We start from the raw sequence: 26061 nt of genomic DNA, 5'->3' as shown, positions 1-26061 counted from the left end.
AGAGGGAGTCTTGGTAGGCAATTAGTGGCTGGACATGTATGAAGCATGGGGGCTGGCAGCAGAGGGTGGTGGGGACACACACACTGCCAACTCAAATATAGAATGCTTTACCATGTAATTATAATGACAATTCAGCCATAGGAGCTAAGCTCTAATATATGTTTATGTTCAGCTTTAAAATGCAGCCAAGACTTTAAAAATGCTAAAAACACATAACGTTGTCAACATTTAAGCTTTTAATGTTTGACTAAACTTTTAAAGTAGCCTCTTTTCCCTTGTATTGTATTTTAAATGTGTAAATAGTTCCTTATTTGTGACATAACTGAAGCTGGTCAGAGTTCCACGCCACATCTATGTGACTCTATTTTCACCTGTTCATTTGCATACACGCTCTCGCGCGCGTGCGTCAGGTTGGTACAGTTTCCACAGACGCATAAATCAGCTCAATGTAATTTGACTCCATCAATATGGTCTCTGCGCTGAATTACGCCTTTTCAAATCCATTTTGTGTTCAGCAATACACCCTGGAAGCTCGGGGGCACCTTGTCCGTGCGCCGCTCTCGGGGGCGCGCGCCCCGCGTGCGTGCGTGCGTGCGTGCGTACGTAAGCGCAGGAGTCTGTTTGCGTGTGTGCGAGTGCGCGTGCGGCCGTGAGTATGCGTGAGTGTGTGCGCGCGTGTGCGTGCGCGCGTGTGTCTGCTCTGCTGTTGCTGCCCTTTGATCCCTGCATTAGTGTTAGTTAGGGGCTCGGAGACACACTTGCACCGAGAGCAGCCATAGTCAAGACACGGCAACAACAACAGCGGCACCTCCTCCGCCGTGTTCCATTCCCAACAATACACTTTAAAGCAGCAAAGGAGCAAAGCCAGGTGCACGACCAAGTCCCTGCCATCACTGGCGCCTCCAGTCTCAATGGGAAAAACCTTTTTTCTTCTTATCCCTAAACAAGGACGAGAATGTGATTAAAAACGGGGGAAAATGCCAAGGAGGAAGCAGGAGCAACCCAAGCGCCTGCCTTCACGTAAGTGCTTCTGCCGTTTCGTGCATTTTGACCGCGCTCCGTGTGTTTTGCGCAGTAGTTTAGGGTTAAAGAGGTGAAACAGACAAAAGACTCGGCGTAGGTTATTTCTCCCTTTTTAGGTCCGAGCGAGGCAGCCATGTTGTTGGCGACGGGCAACGGCAGCGAGGCGGCGGCGGACAAACGAGACGTGGCTTTTATGCACGGGGCGGAATCGGCTCAGGTCCGGTTCCGCTACAAGGTTGTGGCCGTCGGGGGCATACGTGTGTGTCGGTCATGCGTGAGCGGGGACCGCGGCGGCGGAGCCCCGCTCGGTAACGTGCTCGCCGTTTGCTCGGTCGCTTTCGGGCAGAAAGGGGAGGTTCTGGGAGTCTGGCCGCAATAAAATGAAGGGTCAGTCGGATCAGACGGAGCCGGAGTCTGACTACCCCCCGAGTACCCCCAGAACACCCCCAGAACACCCCGCGGTCCGCGCTAGCCTCGCCGCTATCGAGCAACTTCCACGTCTGTCCGCGGTCGTATTTGTAACTTTGCGCTGGTAGTTTCGCCGCCGCTTCTGCTTCTCGCGCTTGTTTGTCGACGACTTTTCAAAGTGTAACCGTGAAGCTGGAGCCCGTGTGCGTGTGCGGTTCTTCCAGCCCTCCCCGTCCGCGCGCGGGGCCGTGTCAGAGCCGCGGTCGGTCACCTGAAGTTCAGGGTTTTTCCCCCTCTTCGCGGCCGCGTACGTCGCAGACAGACTCCGATCAATAACGCGGTTGGCGAAAGGAAAACGGCAGCAAAATAAAATAATAAAACACACACAACACCGATTTTCCCCGCGCTAAAACGCACTGCCCGGCGCGTGCTCTACCCGTATCCCCCGCGTGGCTTGTTCTTTTGTGTTTATTTGAGTTTATACTTGGTACGTTTGACCCTCGGTATCTTCGCATTGTGCCGTTATCGGTGCGCACTTCCGACGTCCCGCCGCTAGGGGAGCCCTTCTGTGGACGCAATGACATGTGATTACTAAAGGAATTATCGGAGTGACATTTTTTTTTTTTTTGCTCTTGATGTATTTTCTTTTTTGTTTTGTTGCACTCCATTAGTCATATTGGTATGCAAATGCTCTGAATAATTAAACGGCGTGTGTGTGTATGTGTGTGTGTGTGTGTGATTCATCTTTAGATAAACGAGGTCCTGATACATTTATCTTATGACACTGCCTTTTGTTAAATGTCACAGCGATGATCAGACTATCTCTTTTTTTAATATGGTCCCCCTTACTTTATTTTGAAGTGGAAAGGTGTCTGATGGAATGACTGCCCCCCCCCCTCGCCCCCCATGTACCTGCTTTAGATTAACATTACTGACAGTCTTAGTGCATTATTCATTTCTTCTTTTTTAATATTTTTTATTTTTTTTTTAAATTGTACGACACAATATGCCGGGTTGGCATTTTGCGTGGTGTTAATTTCAACTGTTTCTGCGCCTGACCCGAAATTGAACTTGAGAAATTGCATCGCTTGCTCGGAGGCGCAGAGGTGGGCACGAGGGGTGACGGCGGGTGCAACGAGCGACTGTCAGTGCAGCCTCTTTGTGAGGGAGCGTGCGAGCGAGCCGACGGGAGGAGAGCGAGGCTATTTGTACAGCGGGTTCTTCGGGCGATTTGAAGAGTGGCACGTGGTTCTGCTCGGAGGGTGACGCGAGTCCGGCGTGCCACTCTACAAACCCCCCCCCCCCCATCGCCTGACCTTGTTTTTCAACGCGATTTTGTTGTCGGTACATCTCAACCTGCAAGAAGCGCTCACAACTTCCGCTTAAAGAAGATGTATTATGCTAATGCTAACACGTAAGGGATGTCAAGATTAGTAGGTATAACATATTATTAGGTAAGAACCACAAAATAATACTTGTGACCGTTTTTAGAAGCAGAATTAAGTGTTTTTTGTGCAATATATATATATATAGCCCAAAAATAGACCAACCTTTTAAAATAAGGCTTTTTTGTTCACATTTTGTCATTCATAAAGTTCATATTTGTATATATAACAGATACGAAAGAAAATGTAATATTTCACTGTCGTTCGGTCACGATCTCCAATAAATAATCGTTAAATCGCGATGTTTTTCCTCTTAATAATCGTGACACTAAAATTTGATATTGCCCTACTGACCTAGTTGTAAGCTGTACACTTCTTTATCTACAGTATTGATCTAAATTGAGTCATTAAAGTAACAAGTCTGTTCCTAACTTCCGGCGCTGATTTCCGCAGGCCCGTTTTCACGACGTCACTGCAAACGTCATCACAACACAGGGCCTCACCTGCCTCACCCGTATTCTTCTTCTTCTTCTTCTTCTTCTTCTTCTTCTTCTTCTTCTTCTTCTTCTTCTCCTTCTTCTCCTTCTTCTCCTTCTTCTCCTTCTTCTCCTTCTTCTCCTCCTCCTCCTCCTCCTCCTCCTCCTCCTCCTCCTCGAATTCACATAAGAACTTGCTTTGGGGATTCGGTGCAACATAAAACAACCTATATCAAATCAAAAAGATAAACAATTTAAATCTACTATTGGATATAGAGATAAAAATAGACTTAACTATGTACACAAAATTTACAGTTACATTTACAAATGTAGTGCAGAAAGTGAACAGTGCAGTGAGTGATTGATTAAATTAGGCAAACGTGGCAAAAGAAATGCTGCTGAATCATACGAAAAAAAGAAGAAGTAGCAGAACATTAAGTAAGTACTGTATGGGGGGGAGGGGCTAGGAAAAAACTGCAATTTTCAATGCAATTGCGTCTTGAATGACTCAAACGAGAATAAATCACTGCAGATACGACGGTTATAACATGTTTAAACACTCTTAGAAGTCGATTTGGCACAATATTTCCTCGTTTTTGCCCGTCTGTGCTTATACGGGCATTGACATATAAATATATCACAGATCGTTTTGACTAAGTTGTTAGGTTTCGATCATTTGACGTGACTCATTGTGTAGGATATGATGACACGAGAGGGACACAAATATAAATAGCTAGAATGACCAGCTCTGCCTTTGACGCAATTGGGTAATTTAGCCAAAAGTAAATTTAGTTTTCACTTAATACGTTTTAGCACCTCGCTGATCTCTCTAGGGAAGGCTTCTGAAAATATTGTTTCATTATAAAGTATTAGTACTATAAAGGCGGGCTTGTAAAGGCCTTATAGATTTTAAGGACTCAGTGTTACCTGTCAGGTCGTGAGGTGTGCAAGCAGTGACAGTGTTATACCTGTAAAATGTGATGCAAATCCTTCATTTTCTGTATGATTTTCTATTTTTGAGATGTTACAGTTGCACCAGGACAGCCTCTCCTTCAAATTTAATTTTTCAATTTCTGACTCATTTCTAAAATGTTTTTCTTTTAACACATCTATCTGCAAATGTCATTTTGTACCGTATTTTCCGTACTATAAGTCACTCCGCAGTACAAGTCGCAAAAGCCAAAAAATGCATAATAGAGAAGAAAAAACACAACATAAGTCGCACTGGAGCATGACATTTGGGGAAATATATTTCATCTTGAAATGCAATTTAAAATAATAACAGACGAGAGAACATGTTGAATAGGTGTACGTATGCTAACGCTAACACCTTCAGCTACATGACGCACAGACAGAACTGTGGTAAGTGTCTGGTATGTTAACGTAACATATTAACAGTTCTTCAGATAACTATAGCATAAAGAACATGCTAACAAGTTTACCAAAGCATCAGTTTTACCCCAAATCACTAAATCCATTGAATTCTTCTTCCTCTGTGTCACTTCTAAACTCCACAAACTCCAGAGGTAGAGGAAGTGCAGATTTTTCTACTGCGTCGCTTAGAGCCTAGAGTGCTCTCTTGTGAAATGCGGTTGCCAGTGTGAAAATAACAAATAATATCACATATAAGTCGCCCCTGAGTATAAGTCGCACCCCGGCCAAAAACTATGTAAAAAGCGGATTGTACTTGGTTGCACGTATAGTCATTGAAATGTAAGCTACCAAGAGCGTTGTGGAGGAGAAGGTATGGGCTGCGTCAATCCTCATGACAGGATCGTTCAGTCTTGTTCAGTCTCTTTGTCTTGTTCAGTCTATAGCAGTCACTTTCTTTTCTCGCACGTCACTATATTTCAATTAAACCCGCTTTTATAATTGGCCTGTAACAAACTCCTCTCACTGCGCTGCTGTGTGCCTTCCCGCTTCAGACCCCAAAGTAATGTCTTCCCTGATTCTTGGACTTGCCTACACACTCAGTCAACAAACTGTCACTCGAAAGTACAAATTTGTCAGAAGCTTTTTGTGCCTTGTTTTGGATCTTCCCACTCTAGAATGGAAGTGTCACCTCATGCCATTCGCTGTCAGTCTGTGTGGTTTTATTATTCAGCCAACAACACCCAAGCGGCGTGCCAGCCTAGGAAAAAAAAAAAAAAAAAGGCGCACAATATCGAGCCTCGAATCTCTTCATCTGCGACGAGAAAGGCCAAGCTAATACAGCGGCTTTAATGCTAGAGGTGCTTTATCTTCACGCCTGGAGATAGGGCTCGCGTAGCTCCTGGTCCAGCGCCCCGCCCGGTCGCCTGTGGCCCCGGTGGAGCGCACACACGTGGGGAAACAGGCGACCCGTGGGCACGTGCGTGTCCGAGTTAGCGCGCGCGTGTCGCCCGGGTACATAAGCCGGCGATGGAGGTCAGCGTGCAGTATGGCGCCTTCACTCTTACAAGTAAACATGACCTTTGGTGCCACGACGAAAAGTGCCGTTTTTATATGACCTTGCGCGGTGTTATTGTTTGCGTAGCCCTGTGTTATTACGCTCAATTAAAGCGGGAAAGTGTTTTGCGCTTGTTTCTGTAGGATTTGGATTAGAAAGTAAGTAAGATTGTGGAATTTGTCATTAAAACGTCCCGGCTTTGGGTGATGTGCTGTCAAATCACGGGGAGGAAAAAATCTGTTTCAATAAATGCATATTGAAATTTTGTTTAATTTGTTTGTAGCGGTGATGGGAAATATTGTTTTGCATTCAGGTGTTTGAAGTGACGGGTAAAAAAAGAACATCTGTTTGTTTTTTAATTTGAAAAGGAGAGAGAGATGGAGAGAGGGAGGGTGATCCTTAAAAAATGCTGGCTGCGAACGTCTGATTTTGGGACATTGTTCAGTTTGGAAGGCTCATTTTGGTACAAGCAAATGAAAAAGCCTGAAGATACAGTTGTGCCAATTGTAAGAGTTGGCCAGGTAACCGCCATTTTGATTGATTTTATTTTTCATTTAACCCGGACCGTGCCTCATTTTCAGAGGGGAGTCTGTTGTACATGTTTTTGGTGTTTAGGTGCGGGGAAACCGAAGCACTACACAGAAAGACCCCAAACTGCCCAAGACGTTCTTTCCAAACATAATCCACTTTTTGATCGATTGTTATAGATGATCGTTTTCTACATCACTACTTTCTTTTACTTTTAAATTGAGGTAGGCATTTTCCTAATTGTGCCTAGGTCTTGTATACGTTTTAGAGACGCACTAGCTTTTTCTGTTGGGAGTCCAACTTTGCCCGGAATGTTCCACACTATGGCATCAACAAACACGGGTCTCGTCTCCACAGTGCCGACCTGTAACTCTGTGTGACTTTACCTGCATGTCGCTGCGGAAATGTGCGAGATTCATTGCCGCGCCGTGCAAAGATCTCGGCGACGCAATAACATCTTCATAATAGAGTCGAATTGAAACATCAGTTATATCGTGAGTGTTGTTTCGGAGATAATGTGAGTGGTTTATGATAAAACGCACTGCAAGAAGAGCTGATTAAATAGGTAAAAGCAAAAACATATGCTATAAATGTCTGAATACATGTATGAAGTGATATTTCTGCACATAAGAGAGAATTGTGTGTCGTTACTGTTGTTTCACCTGTGTCTGATACTTAAACCCGAAGTAAAATACATTTAAAGACACGTTTTAGCATATATTTTTCTCCAGACACTCTCACCCCTGCGTTATAAGCGTTACACAGTGCACCTTTAAACAATTCTACGAACAGTTGTGCATGAAAAGACGGCACCCTTGCTAAACATCTGCTTACCAACGCAACCTTTCATCGTCGTCCTCTAGATTTGTACCCGTAAGTGTGTCCAATGAACATATTCTGAGTCGGATAATGAAGACCGCAACCTTTAAACGTATGGGGGGCACTCGGCGTCAGTTCACCCTGCCCACAATTATCTACATTTGAAACGGGAGCAATGAAATAAAATGCCATTTTGAACATTCACGCACGTATCCTCTTCGCCTCCTTCAGCAGCCAATAGCCGAGTGACTGGGTGGCTCTCTACCTTACTGTAATGGCGGGTCACTGGCTCCCTTCCACTCGCTATGATTATAATGACCTTGGTGCGGCCGGGGCCTGAAAACATTGGATTAAGAGGAAAGGGAAAATGAGAAGAGGTTTCCATTTCACTCCTGGCATAAAAAAATGGCGGGGAATTTCTGCCAAGAATCCCTCACCTCCACCGCCAGCGCGCTCGCACCACCAGCGCCGCCGACATGCGAGCCCTGGGTGGATGGGGCTCGGGTACCCTGGCGGTGTCACCCCGAGTGGAGCTCAAGCGAATAATGATACACAGCCTTTAAGTTAGAAATGAATTAAAGGGCAGCGAGACAAAGTAGCGGGGGCTCACCTCGCCGTACACCGTCCATAAGAGCACATTTACATTTAGCGAGTGAGCTGGAACATTTTAACTTGCTAATGTACTTTTTAAAGGGGCTCGTTTGAAAGGAAGTTACTGGCAGGCAAAGGGAAAAGGCTACTAGATGAATTTGACCGCAAGTTTTTGTTGTTGTTGTCTGAATTACTATATTTTTAAGAACATTTTAGTTTTCATTTACAACTTGACACATTTCTCACTTTTTCTCGCGATTTCAACTTCGGAGTGCATTTTTTTCCATGTAAGATTTGTGTTTTTCCATGTTGAACGGTTGATTCCTTGGTTTCAAATAGGTCTTGATCTCTTTCAAATATGTATGGTTCATTAATTGAATAATTTCTTTAGCATTTCGAGATGTGGTGCAGATCCCGGTACATTCGAGCATGACTGAATATTTTGGAGACAAATGTGGAAGACAAGTTTGACCTGTAAGACAAGCGTGCAGCTCTGGTAATAATGATTGTAGTATTGGGCAGCATCTTGAGGCCGAGACCTCCACAGGGAAGATACACACTCTTTTGGCACTCTGTTGCATCCCATAATTTAATACCAAACAATCTGCTCTTTGATTGTGAATTCATTACTACCATGTTGCCCAAAAAACATGTCGGACCTGAGCATGTCGGACCTGAGCATGTCGGACCTGAGCATGTCGGACCTGAGCATGTCGGACCTGAGCATGTCGGACCTCGGCATGTCGGACCTCGGCATGTCGGACCTCGGCATGTCGGACCTCGGCATGTCGGACCTCGGCATGTCGGACCTCGGCATGTCGGACCTACTGTAGTCTCATACCAGTAAAAAGATTGATTTGAATTATCCGCTGAGTATGGGGCCTTATTATCTCTGTAGGGAAATCCCTCGTTCAATACATCGCTGGGGAAACCTGTGAGGAGCAGTAGGTGCCACAGTGCAGTTAGTTTTTCAAGTTAGCTCTTCATCCTTTAAGCTACGTACGGACCGCAGACGCCTAATCGCGCCCGATTCTAATTCTGTAAAGGTAAATAAATAGATGTTCAGATTCACTACTTTAAATGTGAATTATGTGGATCAAACCTTTAGTTTTATCTTCATTTTTCATTGAAGAAAATTCTGTATTGAGTAGAAATAATTGAATTCCCTATTCTGTTATTTTGAAAGTGTGACATAAATCCAGGCAACCACAGTAGTCCCTCTACCTGCAGTACAGTACCTGTCTGTCTGCCAGGTCTCAATCAGGACCCCCTCTGAGTGCAGTGGAAGTGCCTGAGCCTTGGTAACGATTTTTCCCGTGTTGACAAGTCACAACATGGAGATCTACAGCTCGGAGAGCAGCCCTTTGGCTACGCGGAGCCTGCTTGCACTGAGTAATGGCAATCTCACAGGAGTAGCAGGCTTTCAGCTGGCAGCAGTTCATACGGAACAGCTCGCCGGTGCAGCTGGGAAAGACAGAGCAGAGTGGTGGTAGCAGTGGAGATGGAGGGAGGGAGGAAGTGGAGAGGAAGAGCTGTTAAGAGCTTTGGGCGGTTTCTCTGTTGTTGTACCACACAAGTGCATCCAGGCCCTGCAGGACAAGCCTTTAACAGGCAGGAGAGATGAGAGCATGAGGAGGAGGTGCTGGTCTGGGGAGGGAGCTGGCCAGTCGTGCCAGACGCCTGCTCTAAACAGCCATGTGATTTATTCACTTCACTCCTAGAAACACATTAAAATCTCATTCTTGATATTTCAAGAAATTCTGCTCTTGTCTCCAATGAGTGACTCTAGGCCGAAGAATTTTAGATCTGTATTAACAGCGTTTTGATCCAGGTAGCTTGTGTTTTAGTTTTATATTCTTTACCTTTTGACTCTACCTTTGACTATACCAATGCGATGTGATCAATAGACATAAAGACACAATAATTTGTAGGTTTAACAAAAGGACTGGAGGTGGCTTGAAGCCAAAATGGTGAGCTCTGTCGCCCTCATTGAGTGCACTCTGCACAGTGCGGTGCTATGAGATGACCTCACTTCCTGTGTGGGCAGAGGAGGGCAGTAGGCCTCTTACACATGCACACAGTCATTCGCTCTCATGCTGCCTGGCTCCAGTTAGCCTTTAGAGCACTAGCCAGGCTCCTAAACCTCTCCTGCCCCGCTGTGGAACTATTTCCACTTTTAGGCAGTCAAAGCAAAGGCGCAGGGAAGGCTAATGTCTTTAACTAGCCAGACTAACAGCTGTGTGTCTGCAGCTTTTGGGACACCAGATCAATTTTATAGGCAGATTAAAAGTACAGTGGAGGAGGGGCTGCTGCAGACACACAATAGTGTGACCATAAGGTTTTGAAAGCTCTCCTGGGAAACAATATATCACCTCACAAATGAGAGCTGGTTTTGGCTGAGGGACAAAAATCCAGAAGTTAAAATCAGTGATGGCATGTCATGTCAGAGAACAGCTTTGTTATTTATGATGTCAGAGATCTAGGTAAGTCTTGATTTGGTCTGTGGCTCTGTGTCTTGGAGGCTAACGTATTAATGAATTGCAGTTACTACTATAGCAACACCTAAAGTGCTTTTTAGTGCCTCTTATTCCCTCATTCACACATTTCCACACACTAGGACTACTGTGGTTGCCAATGAAAGGTGCTAGCCTGTCCACTGTTCTGGGCTGGCCACACCAATCTACTGAAAAGAGCAAGATTATACTATCAAGTCTCGTGGATGCTGCACCGTGCCTCACAAATACAGTGCCTCAGTATTTTATGTTGCCTTTTTTTTACAATAGAAAGTCTAAAAAAGAGGGAAATTCAATTCACACAATAAACTAAAAATGGAACATGCATTTGACAGTCATCAGCCACTTTTTAATCAAGTGGGAGTGTGGTTGATGGACAGTAGGACAATAGACCCCCAAACAACTATTCTTCCGACATAATTTATTCTCCATCAAACCCGTTGTCACCAAGATCCTGTTTGTACCCCATTTTATTTTTATTTCCCCTTCCATAGATTGGCTTACAGATGGGGGGACGTGTACTTGCAGTAGTTTAAACACAAAATATATCGTTCAAATAATAGTTTTTAGTAGAATAATAGTTCAATCTTCTCTCTCAACCCCACTTTATCCAACCAAACGTGTTGAGGAAAAATATTAGTCTTTTGGCATTTCTCTTAACTAAAACTGTGTGAAAGGACTTTTAAAAGGCTCCACATGGCTAATTTGCATTCTTGCTCTACACTACATTAATTAGTTGCAAATTCACTGACACTGACACTGACACACTTTTTAGCTTAAATTCATGTCCCTTATATTCTTAAATATTTTAGGATAATGCTGACTAGCTTTCTTCTTGGAATATGTATAAGCATTGCTGTCTATATTGAAACCTTAGCGTGATCCCTTAGCATTTAACCACATGAGTCACAATCTTATGGCATTACAATGTAGTACGGGTGAAAGCTCTTTTCTGCAAATTAAACACAAGTATTTCAAATGTCGTTTTGTTTCTGCATACCTGCTATGTCTTGACAAAAGAGACCCAAGAAATAATGGGATAGAAATGTTCATTTGCCATAGGAGGACGCTAAGTCGCTTATTACCGTATTTTCCGGACTATAGGTCGCACCTTTTTTCATAGTTTTGGCCGGGGTGCGACTTATACTCCAGAGCGACTGTGATATTCGTTATTTTCACACTGGCAACTGCAAGAGGGCGCTCTAGGCTCTAAGCGACTCAGAAGAAGAATCTGCACTTCCTCTACCTCCAGAGTTTGTGGAGTTGTTTAGAAGTGACACAGAGGAAGAAGAATTCAATGGATTTAGTGATTTGGGGTAAAACTGATGCTTTGGTAAACTTGTTAGCATGTTCTTTATGCTATAGTTATCTGAATAACTGTTAATGTTACGTTAACATACCAGACACTTACCACAGTTCTGTCTGTGCGTCATGTAGCTGAAGGTGTTAGCGTTAGCATACGTACACCTATTCACCATGTTCTCTAATCTGCTATTATTTTAAATTGCATTTCAAGATTAAATGTCTGTTCTTGGATTTTATCAAATAAATTTCCCCCAAAAATGCGACGTATAGTCCGGAAAATATGGTATATATAAACTGAAAAGAGGATAAAAGTGGCAACAGTACACAAAAATGTGATTAACCATCTGATTAATTCAAAATATTGACTATATGTTGCATTGCTTTGACCCAACCATGACCTAATACTGCTGAGTTAGCATTTTCATACACTGCTACACAAACCTTGCATTGTTGACCCTGGGCACTTGGAGACTCGCTTATGCCCTTGTGACCAGCTCGTAACGCCGTTGTTCATTCTGTCCTGTTGTGACCGCTAGAGTGGCTTGAATGAGAAGAAATGAAGTGAAATCAGACCGGGCAGTGCTCCGAACGACTGAATGGGGGGTTCCTCGTGAAGTGAATCAGATGGCCTGGCTCATGATCGGGCCGTATGTTCCCACTCCCCGAGAGTGTTTTGAACGGGGGCCATGTTAGTTCAGATTGCCATGTCATTAATCCCTCATACTCTACAGGGGAGTGGTCAGCGGCAGATGTATTTGCACTTCCTCCAGAAGGTTTTCTAGATTAGCGCAAATCCTCGCAGAAAAAAAAACGTTTAAAAACCTAATTTGGCACGCACCACCAGACTTTGTGCCGGCCAAAGACAACCATCCCTCACACACACTCTGACACCCCTGATGTTTTTTTTCTCGCTCTCTCTCTTTTTTAAATCAACTACCTTTTTTGTAGCAGAGAAGTCGATTTTGGACAGGGCCGTGGAATTGTTTGGAAACCGGCTTCTGTCATTTGCATGTAGCAAGCTGCCACTTTTCCAGTTTCAGTGGTTTGACCTTGTTGTACCTGCCAGCCAGAAATGAGATCATCAGGAGAGGGAGACGAGAAGCTGACATCTCTCCTCCACCTACCCGTGGCTTTAAGTGATGGTTGTCATAGCAATCATTATGCCACAGAACAGACTCGGGGTGGGTGAAGGATGGCTTTGAATGCGGCAGCCTCGGGTTACAACCTGGCTATGACGGAGCAGAGAGACCTCGCGTGGTTTGGGTGCACTATGATCCGCTCACAGTAAACAGTCGCATGCATCGCACATCAGGTTCATATGGATTCCAGATTGACATTGACATTGCCCTGGTAATCTCTTTTTTTTTTTTTTTTATTCCTTGGAAGAAAAAGGTGTAACGCAGAGAGAAAGAGCAGCATGGGGCGAACAATGCCTCTCATTCCCATCAGCTGCCCTGGCCAGCATTTAACATGGAGATTGGAAACGGAATAAGCTCCCCCCCCCCCCCCCGTTCTCCCTGGACCTGCATGTAAATGAGGTTAGCGGTTAGCATTTCCTGCTGTGCCACTGCAATTCCTCTCCCCCTCTTGCTGCTGCTTTTACGCTTTTACGCTTCTTCCTTTTTCTTTTTTTCTTCTTTTTTTTTTTTTTATAATGGTCTGAAAGTGCTCCCCCCTTTTCCAGGGCAGGGACCGGGACCAAGCCTTATTAGTGTCCCCGTCCTAAGTGACAGGCTAAAACGTACGCAGGCATTGCTTTGGGCACCTCTGCCAAACAACTATCAAAGCTTCTTCTGCCATGAAAAAAAAAACAAAGGGAAAAAAGGCATCGTGAATATTCCCTCGTCTCCCCCTCGAGTCCTTTCAGATTCACTTTATTATACACTCTACCTAGGTGTCTCTTCTTCCTTTACACACATGTACGTATAGAGTCACCTCGTCTCTTTTTCTCCCCCCCCGGACTTCGCTTTGTGTCCACCGCTCGGCTGTCGGCTACGTCTGCAGAGCACAGTGTCCCTTTTGCCAATAGGCCGATTTACAAACAATGCATGGACGTCACGCACACGCACGCGCACACGCACACTCCACTTCCCCGTGTGCACAAAATCACCTCTGTCTGAAGCCCCGGCATGCCACAAAGCACACGCTGCGGGCCAAGGTTCTTCACTTCTAGCACCGCCCTAAAGAAGGTATTTAACCTTGCGGAGAAAATATGGATTGTACCCTTCGAAATATCCGTGTTAGGAAGAAATACAGTAGATCTCCTTAAAGCTGTCAAGTTTATTGTCTTTCAAGATAATGAAAACAAAGCCTGTAGTTAAGACCTTGTGCGCTTCTCCACGTTGAAAATATGACAAACAAATGAAATTGAAAGTTGTTTTTGTGTGAAACCTTTATACGTTTTTAGTGGGCCACTTTTGCATCGTACGCGCGAGACATTTTTGGCTGAAACTCCAAAGTGGAAGAGTTTTTCCTTCGTAACCTCGTCTTTGTATTACCTGAGCCGCATTGGATTACCGCCAACTGATTACGACATATTCTTTTGGTCTGCGCGGGTTGTGTCGGGCGTTGTTGTCGGGCCTTGCATCCGCCATAGAGTCCCTCCATTGAAAGGCATCTCCGCCATCGTCCATGTTTCTGTTTCCTTGTGTGTTTCTCGGGGGGGTTGAACATGAGACTTGGGGGCTACTGCGAACTGAACCTGATTCAACTATTTCCACAGAGTCGAGCCGTGGAAAGTCTAGGCAGTAGTTTGGTGAATAAATGTGGGGTTTGGTCTCAAAAGGGGAGTTGTTGATGATTGTAGTTCTGTTGTGTTGTGTCGTGCCATTAAGCTTAATCCGGATGGTTATGACAATGTTTTATTCTGAAATGTTTGTTTAAAGCGGTGGTTCTCAAACGATGGATCACAGCCCAGATAATGGAGATCAGATCGAGCTTAACAAAAACATCTGTTTCGACGTCACAACATTAAATAGATTGGGTATTGACCACGGTTCTCCCGATAATGATCCAATGTTGGATTTATGTATTTTATCTTACTAATGTATCATGTATATTATGGTAGAAAAAGCTTCAGTTGTAGTCATCTGGACTCAGTTAGAAAAAATAGACCTTTCGACTCGCATCCAAGAGTCATTGTCAATAAAAGAATTTAGATCGAGAACTCCGATATTAATACTGTTCTGTGGTAAGACCCGCCCATTGGGCGGAGCCTTCCTGAAGTAGCAAGAGTTGTTTGTTTCAACAGAAACTCCCCTCTTGTATCTACAATGACTCTTGGATGAGAGTCGAAACGTCTATTTTTTCTAACTGAGTCCAGATGACTACAACTGAAGCTTTTTCTACTATGGAACACGCCTGGACGAATGAGGGATTACACCGACACATGTATATTATGCTTAACATTTAGTTTGCTTAAAAGTCTAAGAAGTGATTCTAAGTGTGTGAGCTGTTTGCAGACGGAGCAGTTTCTTATGAAAGACAAAAACAGATGGAAATATCTAACTTGCTTCGCAACGACAGGACTAACTAACTTGTTAACTTCACTACCAACAGTCTATGTCAACAGTGTAAAGTGCTGAGATGTATTAAAAGTGTGGGCCAGCTGTCCTGTATGTGACCTGTACCAGTGACCTTTTCCTCTTAGGGGAGGCTGGTTCATGTGTAACTAGTGTATGGTCCTTAATAAAAGGAAGGTTGGACGGAGGAGACCGGCAGAGCGCTCAGAGTGGTGGGCTGTCCGATGTGTGAACTGGAAGCCTGGTCCTCTTTGTCGTTTCTCCCCCGTATTCCACCGGGGTTAAAGATATGGATGGTCTAAACTTCTTATTTCTTCTAACGTTGTCTTCCTTCTCAAAGATTTAGTTCTATCATCCAATACCTCCGTCAGACTTATTGTATTGAAGACACAACTTCATCCTAATAAATGTGGACCTTCATTTTAAAGCTTCCCTTGATTGCCACATAAAAGACATTAAATCGTGCAAGTGTTTACGAATGCTAAAGGAGACGTATAGGTCAAGGCTCATGGAGTATATTAAAGGGGTTCAAGAGTTACGAGAGTTGCACAGCACTTTCACAGCTCCGCCCACTCTGCCAGCGTCCGACTTCAGAGCTTCAGAACCAGCACCAAACCGAAAAGAGAGCATGAACAATGCTCGGATTTGCAAAGTAAATACACAGACTTTATTTTGATGGGATTACTTATAATTGATGTTTTTACAAATTGGTGCTTTGGTATTTTGACTCAATAGGCTGTTAACTTTCTCTTAATGCAACTAAAGCACAGGCAGGAGAACACATTTATTGGTCTTGTTCATGTAACGTTTAATGCGCAATCACTCTCGTAGTGGAGAAAAAGACGTGTGTAAACTGATGTGACGGGAGCCGAAGAGCGAGCTCAGAAAACACCAAAGTTATACCTACTCCTGCTTTGGAATAAATGGCTGTTTTAGTTTTAATTAAGAACTTTTATTTCACAAACTCATCCAAAAAGTAAGAGCGAGGCGTTGTGTGTGCATGTTGAAATCAGTCCGTCAGAAAGGATCTGTGTGTGGGTTCAAAATAGATATAATAGAAGAATAGATATTCTCATTCTGACTAGCATGTCACGAAGGCCATAATTCTGCATTTGAACTTACCGTTTAAAGCAGATGAGGTGAACGAATCATAAAATAGCTACAGATCAAACGCGTGTCCCTGTATGTGAACCGGATGTAGCATTAAATAGCATTAGATAGCATGTTCCCTTTCACTGCACAAAGATGGATGCCACCCACACATGCCTTTTTTTTCATATACATTTATACAACAGTCCAGTCCGGTGATTTGACACACAACACCTTTTTGTTCAATTGAATATCCAACCTAATAAGGGCATTTTTCTATGTGTGTAGGATGTATTTCTATAGTACACTGACACATTTATCTTTGCCCAGCTGTTGCAATAATAGGTCAAGGAAAGTTAAGGCCGGTGTTTCCTTGAAAAAGACCCCCACCTGGCTTATGAATAAGTTACTTGTGGTGGTCAGCCAGGCCTGCTTCATTTCATGGTTGTTTTTTTTCCCCATTGTTATTCAGAATATCCACAATAACTTGCTTATGGCTTTTTCTTAATGGGAATTTCGAATTGCTCCAGTTCAGTGCAGGCTGGTCACTAAGGGACATATTGATGAGTTGAGCTGGTGTTAAGCTTTGAATGCTGGGATTAGATCCATGCTACTGGTCTAATACCCACTAATACAGGGTTGTTAAATCTATGCTGATCTCTTTTGACTCTTTTGCATATGTCTGTGTTGTACAACAAACTGTAATGGCTTATGTGCAGTAACTCCGCAGTAGTACCTTGTGATATGTGGTGGGGCCCGCCCGATATGGATTTTGGGGTTCCGATATGACACCCATTTAAAAGAGGGTCGGACGTGTCTATAGTCGCTATAACTGCTGATATACTTAGTCATGTAAAATAAATAGTACAAAAATGAAATAAAAGGAGACATTTAGTGATATTCTACCTTTCAGTGAGTTTTAAAGGCTGAAAGTTTATCTTTTTGATATACTTCAATTATTGAACTGAATTCATGAGTCTGAAGGTGTGATTAGCCTAATTCTTTCTATTTTAAATGCGTAAATGCCGAATGTGTGAATCCCGCTCTCGACATGAACACCCTGGTAGAGCGCTCAGATGCCCTGACCCACAGGTTGGCGGTGCGATTGCAGTTGCCTCATGTGAAACCTGCAGTTGTGTTCTTGGACAAGAACTGGTTCCTTGATGTAAAGTACTTTGAGTACCTTGAAGGTAGAAAAGTGCTCTATAAATGTGACCAATTACAGACCTTTAACGTCTCTTTTCACAACTCGTTTACATGTGAATGTGAGTCCAGTAAACACGATACAGCTACACTCACTTTACAGAAGCCAGAGGACAGGGCCAATGTTTACAGTGCTGTGTTAGCATTTCACAAGCTAACATAGCTGTCAACTTATCAAGGAGGCTATGCGTGAGATTTAGACACGCCCCCCTACACATTTTTAAGCACTGTGTACATAGAAGAATTGGCCAATTTTTGACCCCCCCTCCCCATGATGCGTACATACTAAATGGATGGCCCCGTAGGCTTCTTCTTTGAGTTTGAGTTGAACCACTGACGGATAGATACGTTTGAAGAGATTTGTTTTTCAAAATCTTTATGGCCTTTGCTGTCGATGCAACTGACGCTCCGATTGCAAACTGTGCATTGAAAACTATGTTTCTCTGCTTTCTCTATGATACAAGCGTGGGACTGTGTCCACTCTGTTTTTAAATCATGACTTATACCTGGCCGCGCCACTAAACTTTTTTTCAGCGGAATAGGTTCACTGCCACTGCTGCTGCCGCTGCTGTCGCTGTCCCACTGACGGGGACAGCTGATAACTTGCGTTCTAAAAAAAAGTCCTATATTGGCCCTGGTGTGATCTGTGCTGAAGTTAACTTTTATTATCGAGTTTAGCCAAGTTCAGAGTATTTAAATCCAGCGACGTCTCAGTCAGAGCAACACTCACTCTGGAGCTGCATTCAGCTGCACCACGGCATCTCGGACACACAAACGACTGCACAGAGACATGGAGCTACGACATCTCAGACACACAAACGACTGCACAGAGACATGGAGCTACGACATCTCAGACACACAAACGACTACAGAGACATGGAGCTACAGCATCTCGGACACACAAACGACTGCACAGAGACATGGAGCTACGACATCTCAGACACACAAACGACTACAGAGACATGGAGCTACGACATCTCAGACACACAAACGACTACAGAGACATGGAGCTACGGCATCTCAGACACACAAACGACTACAGAGACATGGAGCTACGGCATCTCAGACACACAAACGACTACAGAGACATGGAGCTACGGCATCTCAGACACACAAACGACCACAGAGACATGGAGCTACAGCATCTCGGACACACAAACGACTGCACAGAGACATGGAGCTACGACATCTCAGACACACAAACGACTACAGAGACATGGAGCTACGGCATCTCAGACACACAAACGACTACAGAGACATGGAGCTACGGCATCTCAGACACACAAACGACCACAGAGACATGGAGCTACAGCATCTCGGACACACAAACGACTGCACAGAGACATGGAGCTACGGCATCTCAGACACACAAACGACTGCACAGAGACATGGAGCTACGGCATCTCAGAGACATGGAGCTACGGCATCTCAGACACACAAACGACTGCACAGAGACATGGAGCTACGGCATCTCAGACACACAAACGACTGCGCAGAGACATGGAGCTACGGCATCTCAGACACACAAACGACTGCACAGAGACATGGAGCTACGGCATCTCAGACACACAAACGACTGCGCAGAGACATGGAGCTACGGCATCTCAGACACACAAACGACTGCACAGAGACATGGAGCTACGGCATCTCGGACGCAATAAAGTCAATTGAATTACATTTAAAATGTAATTCAATTGTTTAAAATGTAATTCAATTGTTGTATTATGCCCAGGTGGAATATCTATTAATCTATCAATCCATCATAATCATTATCATTATTATCATCACGATTATTAAGTGTTTTCTACATTCCAAATAAAAATGCATACAGCACTGCTTATGTCTATCTTAGATGTTCAGTTTCTAATCTGTTGTTGTTCTGTTATGATTGCTATAATTCTGTGTTTTATGTTTTATCATATTGGTGTAACAAGAGTGAATTGTGTAATTTTAAAACAAATTGAGAAGAATCAGTTTGTGTTTCTCCACAGAGCCAGGGCCTAGTTCCCAGGTTATTAAGAGCTAAAACCCTTATTTAAACCTTAAGTTCCTCCATTTTTTTTTTTACAAGTGACAAGCCGTCTATGTCCGCTGGAGTGATGAAAGCAGAGGTCTTCCCTTTGGGCTCCACAGCCCCTGTATCTGCTGGACAGTTGAGTTTTGTTATGAAATGGGAACTCCAATATCAGAAATTGACCCATTTTTGTTTTTTCAAACCAAAATTGGAAAAGCAAAAAGTAGTCATTATTTAATTTCTCACTGTAAATAAAGTAATATATTATTTTCTTGGGAAAGACCGTGAAAGTGCCCCGCCCCTCTCACTTTCAGAGGGTAAATGGTTAGCAGGTACACGGACCCTTCGCTGTGTTTCTACAGACGAGAATGTTGTTTTATCATTAGGTTATTCATATTTTGATTGATTCATGCTTTATGAAGTCGTTCTGTATTGTCCTGCATTTGAGTGCTCTGAAAGCTTGTTTTCCCCTACCACCCATCCCTATGCCCTGCTCTATATACTTACTTTACTTAGGCCACCCATAAGAGAACTTGTTTTCTTACACTCCAGTTCTGTTCTTCATACTCACTGCACGCTCTATACACAGCTCTATACGCAGCTCTATACGCAGCTCTATACACCTCTGCAGTCTCGTTTTATATCGATATTGGACTTTACAATTAACAAAATCATAAATTATTAGCAAAATATGCCTCTCAACATTGCTTTGTTTTGCTTCTTGCGTTTTTTTAACCTTTTATAGAGCGCTCCCTTTGTGAATCCCTCTGTCTTTGGTACAGATGGGATGTTGCATTTCCCTGTAGTGCTTTTGGTGAAGGTGATCAACATGACCTAAAAATGTTTATGCTTTGTTGTTATACATAAGTAAGAAATCGTTAACTTGTGATAATAGTTTAAATATTGTCTAGATTTAAGACTTTCTCTGTCGTAATGTTCAACATTTGCTTTTCTTGTGGTTTAATGCAGCTCTATCTAAAACAACACTTCCCATATGTACTTTTTAAGCCACTATCCATTTTTTTGGACGTTGTTGCTGATGACGGATGATCGCAGATATCACACATAGAAAAATTGGATGTATTATAATTTGTCATACTATAAAGACGTAGGTGCAAGTTTTCTGCCTAGCATTACAGGTTTTATAATAAGAAGACACAATATTACGTTGTTGCATTGGAAATTCAAGGCCGTTGTATTGTGACTTTGGTCGTTGTATTGTGACTTTTCACATTTTGATCTGATTAATCAATTCAAGAGTTTATTAATCTTGCAGCCCCAGTAGCTAGGTGCACATTTATTGAGCCGTGATGGACATTGACCTATAAAAATGGTAACAGGATATTGTTGAAAGTTGTTCAACATCAGCTCACATTTTAGCCCATCATAAGTATTTATCACTACGTATGATGGACTTTTTTCGTTTATAACTTTGTTGCAGGGTTTTGGTTAAGATTAGGGTCTGCTTTGGGGATACTGGGTAAGGTTGGGGCCAGGGTGAAGGTGGGAGTTATGGATTTACTTTCAGAAATCTATTTTAAACGGGACAAAACACTGCTGTGGGGGTAAAAACAAACCTCTAAGAAACACAGGAACATAGAACTGCGCGAGCTACGGCAGAGAACCAAATTCCGACCCTCAAAAGCATTATTATTACGACCCCGAGATTTAACCCACCCACACGGCCCGGTCACGTCACAGCCCGGCGATTGTTCAAACGCTGTGTTGATTTTATTTCTTCTTTTTGTGTATATTCCCATTTTTTGTTTAGACGTCCTTTGACTAATTGCCCGAGCGCTCGGTCCAGCGAGGCGTCGTTTTCGGCTCTGTTTATGCGCAGAAGAGAAGTGAGTGTGAATTAGTTTTACAGATAAAAGAGGAAAAGGGAAAATAATACCTTTTTTTTTTTTTTTATTTGAAACGACTGCACTTTCAACCACATTTTCGAACTTTGGAAAATAACTGAACTGGAGGGGAAATGACAGGGTAGCTAACTTGTGTTTGTTCTCCTGGAGCTAGCTCAGAGCATTTCCTTTTTTTTTACATTTTTTTTATTGAAAGAATAAACACAGACCAATCAAAACTTGTGTGTAAATAAAGATACAGTCCAGTAACATAGTCAAAAAAGAATAAGAAGAGGGAAAAAAAGAAAGAAAAAGAGAGAGAAAAAAAGGAAAGCTTAGAGCATTTCCATTTTTCGTGGAATTATCTTGTATTCAAGTTACATTCTGGTGGTCCTCCCTCTCTCGTCCCCATTTCCATTTCCCGCTGTCCCGTCTAATAAAGCCTACAGGCCAAAAATAACATTACATTCTATAACCATTCACTTGTTTTGTGTATTCTGACCTTTTAACAGAATACTTTGGTGCTCAAATCAGATAAATAACGCTTTTTTGTGGACTTGTTTTGAAATGTTTTGCTGACGCTGCACATTTCAGACACTCCGTACAAGTTTTGGGACGGTGACAGGCAAACTTTGGCCCGTGTTCACTCGCCAATTAGAGCCATTAGCCGCTAACGCTACCACGCCGCTAATTACCCTCTGGTTCAGAACGATAAATCCGATTGCGAGACGGCGAATACGGATTTTTAAAAACTGAATCATGTATTCCGTAGATTTGATTTCGCACATGTGGTTGTGTTTTGCGGAATTTGTTGACACGAACGAAACAAAAAACACATGGGTCATTCTCTTTTGTCTTTTGTTTAAGTTCATAATTGTGGAGAAGTCACGTCAGTTAAGCACGGCAGCTTCACTCTTAAATGTCTCTTGTGGGATTTTGATGATTGTAATTCAAACACTCGCGTGGCATTAAGAACGATTGAGGAGTTTGTTCTCCTGCAAGCCACATTCCTTCAAGGCCCTATTGCGCAATGTTCAGGTTTGGAGTAAAGTCGCTCTTAGTTTGTTCTTCCTTTGTTAATCTTTGTCTTGGTATTTTCTCTGTAGTCGAACTTAAACAGTGCATGTGTATGGAAAACAAGGAAAAGCAGTAACAGACTTGTGTATAGAGGTCAGCGGAGGGCATTATGATGTCGAAACAGTAGCTGGAAGGATTAGAGAGTGTCTGAAGAAGGTGTTCGGACTTTAAAAACACAGAGGAACACTTGCATTAACGCCTGATTATTCGGTTATTCGATATTTTGTGATTATTTAGGCCACAATATAATCATAGTAGTTCAATTTAAAGAAATTAGAAGCAAAATTAAGTCCTTTCTGCTCAGCCTTTCCTCAAAAAAGTCAAACTAAATGTTAAGTGCTTTTTTATCTCGCCGTTTTTATCAAATTAGTCATTAAGAAAGGTTGATTTCGCTTGATAAAGTCTGATAAAGCGGGTCACATAGTTAGGAGCGGCGGTGCGTCAAGAAAACGAGAAGGAAAGAACACGTAGGATTTTATAGTCGTTTCGGCCGTCGTGACAATAAACGTGACTAATTGTTAAATGGCGATGTTCATTCTCACAATGATCGTTATGCAAATATTTTGTAACATCCCTACTGCCTGATGACCGTGCACATGTGGGATTTTCAACTTTCCAGAGAACCAAAATGCAACTCCAGTGATGCTTTCGACGATAAAACAATTGCGTATTTGGAGTTTCGTTTACGTGTTGATAATGCAAATCCATAGTATATTTATTTGTCAGAAACGCAAACCGTAATAGGACAAGACGGCTCAATACGTCTTTAGCAAAGGCCAGGGTAATGGTGTGAAAATGTGTCAATTTAGTGCAGTGGAAATGAGATGCAAGCAGTTCTATAAACTCCAGCTCCATTTTTAGCCGTCTGAAATAACGAGCTTCAGATCAGATTTAGTTGTTTTGCGGTGCATATGGACAGTCTGCTATTGTGTAGGCCCATAGCTTTGATGACACATCTGAGCTCATGAGCCAGCCGTACTTTTCTCTCTCTCTTTTTACATGTGATGCTAAAAATGGAAGGGAAAAATAAACCAAGGGGGCAAAGTGCACTTCATCTGCAATGAGGAATTTCAGAGGTCCGGGGCTCTCAGTCGTCTCATTCTCTTCCAAGAACACTTCTCCTTCCTGTTTCACCTCTGGCACGCCGCCCAAAGTGCCCACAAACCACCGGGGCCAAGGCCGAAAATACACAGATGGTAATTTGCGCTACTTTTCAATACGACTCGACTACCATTATATATAGCCCCGCCGCCCGAACCCTGATCCGCCGCCAGAGTATCGGCTCACCTCGGATTCCGGCGAAAAGATGGCCGCTTTATGCTCGTCCCGGGCTGTAGCGGAGCGGGGAATGGAGAGGAAGATCGCTCCTGACTGACGAGACTGATGGCTCTGACATGTTTGATGGAGAAAGAATCTGGATATATCTTAAGTATATTTTTGAAAAATATATGGAAACATTTTGCAATTATTAGCGTCATTGTGGATTTGCCTGATTCTATTTTTTTTTATTAGATTGCGTTTTTCTTTCCCCGAGTTCAAATGTTTTTTCATTGCGTTTGACATTTGCATCCACAATTTGAGCTTTGGAAAGTAACACTTAACTTGAGGGAAACAACTGAACTTGAAGGAGAAAACTGAACTTGAGGGGAGAAAAACTGAACTTGAGGGGAGAAAAACTGAACTTGAGGGGAGAAAAACTGAACTTGAGGGGAGAAAAACTGAACTTGAGGGGAGAAAAACTGAACTTGAGGGGAGAAAAACTGAACTTGAGGGGAGAAACAAACTGAACTTGAGGGGGGAAACAAACTGAACTTGAGGGGAGAAAAACTGAACTTGAGGGGAGAAAAACTGAACTTGAGGGGAGAAAAACTGAACTTGGGGGGAAACAAACTGAACTTGAGGGGGGAAAAACTGAACTTGAGGGGGGAAACAAACTGAACTTGAGGGGGGGAAACAAACTGAACTTGAGGGGGGAAACAAACTGAACTTGAGGGGGGAAACAAACTGAACTTGAGGGGGAAACGGGAAACAAAATGAACTTGAGGGGGGGAAAAATGAACTTGAGGAAAAAAACAGGAAAGCTAGTTTGTTACGTTAGCTTGTTAGCTAGCATGATTTTGTGCCATGTCTATATTTGTGTCAAAAGTCTTAGAGTCTAAAAACCAAGCTGCTAAAAGTTTCTCACAACAAACACTCGCACTCTCCTGAAAGCGCTGTAAAGTAGTGTCACGCTTATTTTGCCCGAATTGTGCTCGGCACGTGTTCATTGTTACACTGGCTGTCTTGTTTAATCAACTTTGTAATTAAGTAACGGAAAACCTGACACGAACCAAGAAGAACGACAGTGATGCACCAGACTGACGGTGGCATGATCATATTTGAAGAAGGGAGTTCATGTTGGCTCGCTCCCACATGTCCAGCTGGATTTATTCAGAGCATCTGTGTTCTATTTAGTTTTATTGTTCACCGCCGCATTTCCAGTTCGATAGACAGACGCAAGGGGGAACGAGGGATGGAGCGAGGACGAAACAGAATCATAAAAACAACCGAGCGCGTGGGTGTGCGGAAGATTATGGAAAAGAGAAGGCAAGAGATCCTGATCCAGCGCGTCCCAATTAATGGAATTACCTGCCTCCTCGAGAGTACAGTTAGTCATTTGCAGAGACGTGAGCGCGCCGGCCCAGCGCTGCTCCCGCCATATTGTCCGGCGCGAGTTAATAAGCCAGCCCTGACCGCCGGGCGCGCTCATTAGCATCGCCCGCGGCTGTGGCAACCCCCGCCAGGGCTCGGCCGGACACTTAATTACCAGCGCAGCTCCTTGTGCGCCGCATCCAAGCTCTCTCTCTCCCCTCCTTCCCGTGTCCTCACCCCGTGGCCCTGCCTCCTTAACCCGGGACCATAGACGCGCAACGGCTCCGACCGCCTCCGACCGCCTCCTTCAAGCGGCCCGAGCAGCGAGACACGCCGAACACTAATCATCCTCGCAATGACTTTAGTCTGTGACACACTTATTTTTTTTTTTTTTTTTTAATGTCGCCTCACTTTTTCTGCCTTAGCAGTGGGCGACCGGCGTGTTTTAGTGATTGTCTGACCCGCACAGACGCTCTCCATTTGGCGCGCGCTCCCTCCTCCTCCCCCCCCCTCTTTCTCTCATTGCTATATTAGCTCACGGCCATGACTCTCCCTTTGACATCGGCTCAGTATTGATGCACCTCCGTCCCTGCCTTAATCGGCTAATGGCTTCCTCTCCTTTTCCGCCTCGCCAAAAGCCCCCTCCTAACCATCCCTCTATCTGTCCCTTCCTTCCTTGACTGTCTCCTCTCACCCCTCCGCCCCCGCCCCCACTCAGGCCCGAGGTCAGCGAGGCCAATTTTCATGCCTGGCTAAGTCACAGAATAGCTTTGTGTGTGCGTTTGGAGAGTGAGGCGGAAAGGGGGAATATGGGAGTCAGCAGCCCAGCACGAGTCATGTGCCGAGTGACCTTCTGACCTACCTTTACTCCGGTCCCTCTCCAGTCTCTCCTTTCTCTAACCTGCGCCATTCTGCCTCTGATGACGTTAGCCGAAATCTGGATCTCGCCCCAGCTTTAGCGCGGCCATAAGTCAATCTTCGCTGGGAAAAGGCCAAAGCGATTGTGCCAAGTTCACAAATAAGAGATTGTTGACGGCACACAGCGAGGTAAAACGGAACGCAGGTCCACTAAATGATTCTCTCTGCCTTCGTGTGACTATTTTTTAGCATTATCTGCATGTGCTGATTAAATCTACGTACTGGATGCCACTCTGCTCTCAAATTCACAAACACAACTTGAGTAGTAAATGTGGTTGTTTGCATTAG

At 43.7% G+C, this 26061-nt stretch overlaps 1 protein-coding gene across 1 annotated transcript in view; it reads left to right on the top strand.

Annotated features, from left to right (window-relative positions):
• Window positions 1-583: 583 nt before the first annotated feature.
• The window catches only part of znf827 (zinc finger protein 827), a 110237-nt gene continuing 84759 nt past the window's right edge, over window positions 584-26061 (top strand). Inside the window, exon 1 of the mRNA XM_072462525.1 lies at window positions 584-1020. Coding sequence (XP_072318626.1) covers window positions 978-1020 — 43 coding nt within the window. The 5' untranslated portion in view covers window positions 584-977. The remainder of the gene's footprint in view (window positions 1021-26061) is intronic.

The sequence above is a fragment of the Eucyclogobius newberryi genome, unplaced genomic scaffold (assembly GCF_026437365.1).
Source record: "Eucyclogobius newberryi isolate DKJ021-1_F unplaced genomic scaffold, fEucNew1.0.hap1 SCAF_4, whole genome shotgun sequence".
Taxonomy (NCBI): Eukaryota; Metazoa; Chordata; class Actinopteri; order Gobiiformes; family Gobiidae; genus Eucyclogobius; species Eucyclogobius newberryi.
Note: the sequence above shows the minus strand (reverse complement) of the source record. Positions and strands in the feature narration are given on the sequence as shown.